The 5,576-nt window shown below is 42.6% G+C and overlaps 1 protein-coding gene across 1 annotated transcript in view; it reads left to right on the top strand.

The window, feature by feature from the left end:
* Positions 1-327: 327 nt before the first annotated feature.
* The window catches only part of LOC110512914 (phospholipid phosphatase 3), a 14,877-nt gene continuing 9,628 nt past the window's right edge, over positions 328-5,576 (top strand). Inside the window, exon 1 of the mRNA XM_090195178.1 lies at positions 328-1,208. Within this exon, the coding sequence (XP_090051304.1) occupies positions 1,004-1,208 (205 nt within the window). The 5' untranslated portion in view covers positions 328-1,003. The remainder of the gene's footprint in view (positions 1,209-5,576) is intronic.

Here is a 5,576-nt window from a genome sequence, read left to right as displayed (position 1 = left end):
TCAGGAGTAAATGTCAGTTGGCTTTTCATAGCCGATCATTAAGAGTATCTCTACCACATCCTGTCTGGGGGAGCTCTGATGTCATCTCCTCTCACCTAACTACCACATGACACATACACCTGAGTGTACAGGAGCCACTGGCAGGCGTTGCTGACACAGCATTAATCAAACAGTGAGATTTACAACCAAAATCATTATGCTCTCTCTCTTTCACACACAGACACATAAAACGTGTACTGGCCTGCTCTCCACGGTGAGAACAAGTGCTCATACCTCTGACGGATCCGTTTGTTTGGTGAGAGAACAAGTTTCTCACCAGAGGACTGAGAGAGAGAGAGAGAGGGAGGGAGAAAGAGAGAGAGCGAGAGAGAATAGCCTATGGGGTGGGAATGAGTGAACCAAAACAAGTTTCTCAAAAACGCGCTGGTTTTTATTGATTTTTTCTTGATAAGAGGACGGAGAGAGAGAGCGAGAGAGAGAATAGCATATGGGGTGGGAATGAGGGAACCAAAACATACTGTATGTTCATTACTAGGACTGTACATTTGAGAGATAAAGACAGATAGAAGACAAATGAGACGGTCTACCGCCGCAACGCCCATCCCCGTAATGTCTCATCCCTGAACGTTTCACAACTACCGGTTGACTGCGGCTGGAATTGTGACGGATCGACGCACTGAGCATGTCAGGGCGAGTTTTATAGAAATGCGTTTGGAAATAAAATCAGTAACAAAAACGTCTTTCAAAATCATTTGGGGATGTTCGACTCACGAGGCTTGAAGGAATTTGATTTTCCACTTTGACAACTCTAAACTGTTTGGATGAATTATATTTTTCAAGACTTCCAAGTTCGCCACAGGTCTCTATCACAGCCCAACTTGTTGCTATCGAAATTATATCTAGCTGAAATACAGTTGTAGGTCTATGTCACTCATCTTTCTTAGTTTGAACAACGGTCAATATTGAATTAAACGTTTAACCACTAACTGGATAAAACAAGAAGATGTTGGAGAAATATTCCCGGCACAGCCCTGGAGTTGCGCCCGTGCCGAACACGGACCTGCAACTCAAACTACCGGAGAGCAACGTGGGTACCAGAGGCCAAGAGAAAGATAACGGGTCTGGGCAGAAACTGGTGGAGATAACGGGATCGGCTCTGTCCAAACGGAAACTACTGGTCGGTCTGGACCTGCTCTGTCTGGTTCTGGGTAAATACAATTTAGGCTATTATCTTTTTATCAGATCAACTTTTTATGATTCATAATTTTATCATATCCACTTTTTATTTTTGATCTTTTACCATTTTATCGTATAATGTTTGTTTTTTTTACAACAAAAAATAATATTTTTTTCAAGCCTACCTGGACCTGGGTTACCCGCTTCTGCTTTATTAAAAACGATCTTCGAGGTATTTTCATAAAAATAACTTACATTTTCAACAAACATTTTTAAAATATTTTTTATAAAGTTAATAAACTTCAAATTTTCGAGTAGGTCTATAAAACATTTTCGTCATTCATTGTATTGTTTATTGTTAGGATATATCACAAATAATGGTGTATTTATTGCTAGGATATATCACAAATAATGGTGTATTTATTGCTAGGATATATCACAAATAATGGTGTATTTATTGCTAGGATATATCACAAATAATGGTGTATTTATTGCTAGGATATATCACAAATAATGGTGTATTTATTGCTAGGATATATCACAAATAATGGTGTATTTATTGCTAGGATATATCACAAATAATGGTGTATTTATTGCTAGGATATATCACAAATAATGGTGTATTCATTGCTTCATGGCGACACTGAATCCCCTCTTGTCATTTTACTCCTTATTTTAAATCAAACTTTATTCACTAGAATTACTATTTTATAACAAACTTTATTCACTAGAATTATTATTTTATAACGCGCGTTGAAGTCTTTCTGTTATACACGGCATGGTCAAAAGTATGTGGACACCCCTTCAAATGAGTGGATTCGGCTATTTCAGCCACACCCATCACACAGCCGTGCAATCTCCATAGACAAACACTGGCACTAGAATGGCCTTACTGAAGAGCTCAGTGACTTTCAACCTAGCACCACATTTCCAACAGTTCAGTTCGTCAAATGTCTCCACTGCTAGAGCTGCCCCGGTCAACTCTAAGTGCTGTTACTGGGAAGTGGAAACATCTAGGAGCATCAACGGCTCAGCCGCCAGGTGGAAAGGTGACGTAGGCTGGGCTAACTTTCATGAACTATTCAAATGTTGATATTTGAATCTTTTGCGATTTATTTGAAATGTATTTGACTATGAGATAGTAGCCCATAGTTTCGTTGTTGTTTCGCATCTAGGCTATTTATGATACACAGTGAAGGTGCGGGTGCGTGAGGACATTGAATCAAGAATTAGCACTAGCGCGAATCAACAGGTTGGTCAACGTTATCATAAACAATTTCTTCAACAAAAACGAAATAATTAGGAAAAAATAAATTGAAGCTCTAAATAATTCTCACTCTCAGTGTTCTCCCTCGCTGCACGCAAAGCTCTCGATGCCAGTTGGCTCGAGCAGGCCAAGGGAATTCTACAGTTTCCATGACAACCAGGGTTCAGGGAAGAGCTAGGCCTGGGGAATTGTGTGTAGTACAAATACATAAATAAACAATCTCTCTCTCTCTCTCTGTGTGTGTGTGTGTGTGTGTGTGTGTGTGTGTGTGTGTCCACTCCCTTTATGCATCTGACCACTTTCTCAAACTGTGGTTATGTAAGAGCAGCTAATTCACTTAGCTTATGTCCCAAATGACCCCACATTCCCTATATAGTGTACTATTTTAACCAGGGCCAATAGGTCTCTGCACTCTTAGAGAAAAAGTTCCAAAAGGTTCTTCGGCTGTCCCCATAGGAGATCCCTTTTTGGTTCCATGTTAAGAACCCTCTGTAGAAAGGGTTCTTACATGCAACACAAAATGGTTCTACCTGGAACCAAAGGAGTTCTACCTGCAACCAAAAAGAGTTCTTCAAAGAATTCTGGTATATGGGGACAGCCGAAGAACCCTTTTAGGTTCTAGATAGCATTTTTTTTCCAATACAAGTGTGGGCCAAAGTATATTATAGTGCAGTACTTTGGCCCACACTGGTTATAATAAAGGGTGAATAGGATGTCATTTTGGACACCTTTCTCTCTGAACCCCTCCTACTTGTCTAGAGGAGAAGGATTGCTGATCAGGGATCATGTCACCACCTGTCCCCTGTATTCGTATTCACTGTGATCTACAAGGCTGCTACAGATGTGATGCAGGGACGGACTGGGACCAGAATCCGGCCTGGGCATTTCTAACACACTGGCCAATTTCTTTCCAAGAGGCCACCCCGATTATTAGCCAAAATAAAGATAATTTTGTGCAATAACACCAATTCAGACCGGCCCACTGGGCTACAGATGGACCAATTCAGACCGGCCCACTGGGCTACAGATGGACCAATTCAGACCGGCCCACTTGGCTACAGATGGACCATTTCAGACCGGCCCACTGGGCTACAGATGGACCATTTCAGACCGGCCCACTGGGCTACAGATGGACCAATTCAGACCGGCCCACTGGGCTACAGATGGACCAATTCAGACCGGCCCACTGGGCTACAGATGGACCAATTTGGCCAAGCTGCCCTATGACCAGTCCACCCTGTATGTGATGTGTATGTGAGGACCAGTACCCTGGACAAAGCAATGGGGAGACTCTTGTTGTCTAGAGGAGTTAGAGTGCTGATCAGGGATCAGGTCCCTTCCTGTCCATGTATTCGTATTCATTGGGATCTAGATGGCAGAACTGATCCTAGATCAGCCCTCCTACTCTGAGATACTTGATACAGTCCAATCAAGCTGCTGATAGGAAGAACACAAGACAGATACTATCAATGTTGTGTATAATGGTTCTAGAGAGAGGAGAGGAAGAGAGACAGAGAAAGGAGAGGAAGAGAGAGAAAGAGAGACAGAGAGAGAAAAGGAAGGGAGGGATGGAAAGAGAGAATGAATAAGATAGAGAGAGAGAGAAAAGGAAGGGAGGGATGGAAAGAGAGAATGAATAAGATAGAGACAGAGAGAGAAAAGGAAGGGAGGGATGGAAAGAGAGAATGAATAAGATAGAGACAGAGAGAGAAAAGGAAGGGAGGGATGGAAAGAGAGAATGAATAAGATAGAGACAGAGAGAGAAAAGGAAGGGAGGGATGGAAAGAGAGAATGAATAAGATAGAGACAGAGAGAGAAAAGGAAGGGAGGGATGGAAAGAGAGAATGAATAAGATAGAGACAGAGAGAGAAAAGGAAGGGAGGGATGGAAAGAGAGAATGAATAAGATAGAGAGAGAGAGAAAAGGAAGGGAGGGATGGAAAGAGAGAATGAATAAGATAGAGAGAGAGAGAAAAGGAAGGGAGGGATGGAAAGAGAGAATGAATAAGATAGAGACAGAGAGAGAAAAGGAAGGGAGGGATGGAAAGAGAGAATGAATAAGATAGAGAGAGAGAGAAAAGGAAGGGAGGGATGGAAAGAGAGAATGAATAAGATAGAGAGAGAGAGAAAAGGAAGGGAGGGATGGAAAGAGAGAATGAATAAGATAGAGAGAGAGAGAAAAGGAAGGGAGGGATGGAAAGAGAGAATGAATAAGATAGAGAGAGAGAGAAAAGGAAGGGAGGGATGGAAAGAGAGAATGAATAAGATAGAGACAGAGAGAGAAAAGGAAGGGAGGGATGGAAAGAGAGAATGAATAAGATAGAGAGAGAGAGAGAAAAGGAAGGGAGGGATGGAAAGAGAGAATGAATAAGATAGAGACAGAGAGAGAAAAGGAAGGGAGGGATGGAAAGAGAGAATGAATAAGATAGAGCGAGAGAGAAAAGGAAGGGAGGGATGGAAAGAGAGAATGAATAAGATAGAGCGAGAGAGAAAAGGAAGGGAGGGATGGAAAGAGAGAATGAATAAGATAGAGAGCGAGAGAGAAAAGGAAGGGAGGGATGGAAAGAGAGAATGAATAAGATAGAGACAGAGAGAGAAAAGGAAGGGAGGGATGGAAAGAGAGAATGAATAAGATAGAGAGAGAGAGAAAAGGAAGGGAGGGATGGAAAGAGAGAATGAATAAGATAGAGACAGAGAGAGAAAAGGAAGGGAGGGATGGAAAGAGAGAATGAATAAGATAGAGAGAGAGAGAGAAAAGGAAGGGAGGGATGGAAAGAGAGAATGAATAAGATAGAGCGAGAGAGAAACGAGAGTATGTGCGTGTGTGTGTGTGTGTCTGTGTAGGAGACAGACAGTGCTAGCTCAGACCCACAGTCTCTCTTTGTTTGGTGGTAATGTTAGAGAATTGAACTGGTCTCATAAACAACCATCCTCTCCTCTCCTCTCCTCTCCTCTCCTCTCCTCTCCTCTCCTCTCCTCTCCTCTCCTCTCTCCCCTTCCCCTCCTCTCCTCTCCTCTCCTCTCCTCTCCTCTCTCCCCTTCCCCTCCTCTCCTCTCTCTCTTTCTCTCACACCATACCCACCTCTCCTCCCTCCCTCTCATCTCTCCTCTCCTCTCCTCTCCTCTCCTCTCCT

The sequence above is a fragment of the Oncorhynchus mykiss genome, chromosome 13 (assembly GCF_057628025.1).
Source record: "Oncorhynchus mykiss isolate SJ-2025 chromosome 13, ASM5762802v1, whole genome shotgun sequence".
In the NCBI taxonomy this organism is placed as follows: domain Eukaryota; kingdom Metazoa; phylum Chordata; class Actinopteri; order Salmoniformes; family Salmonidae; genus Oncorhynchus; species Oncorhynchus mykiss.
Note: the sequence above shows the minus strand (reverse complement) of the source record. Positions and strands in the feature narration are given on the sequence as shown.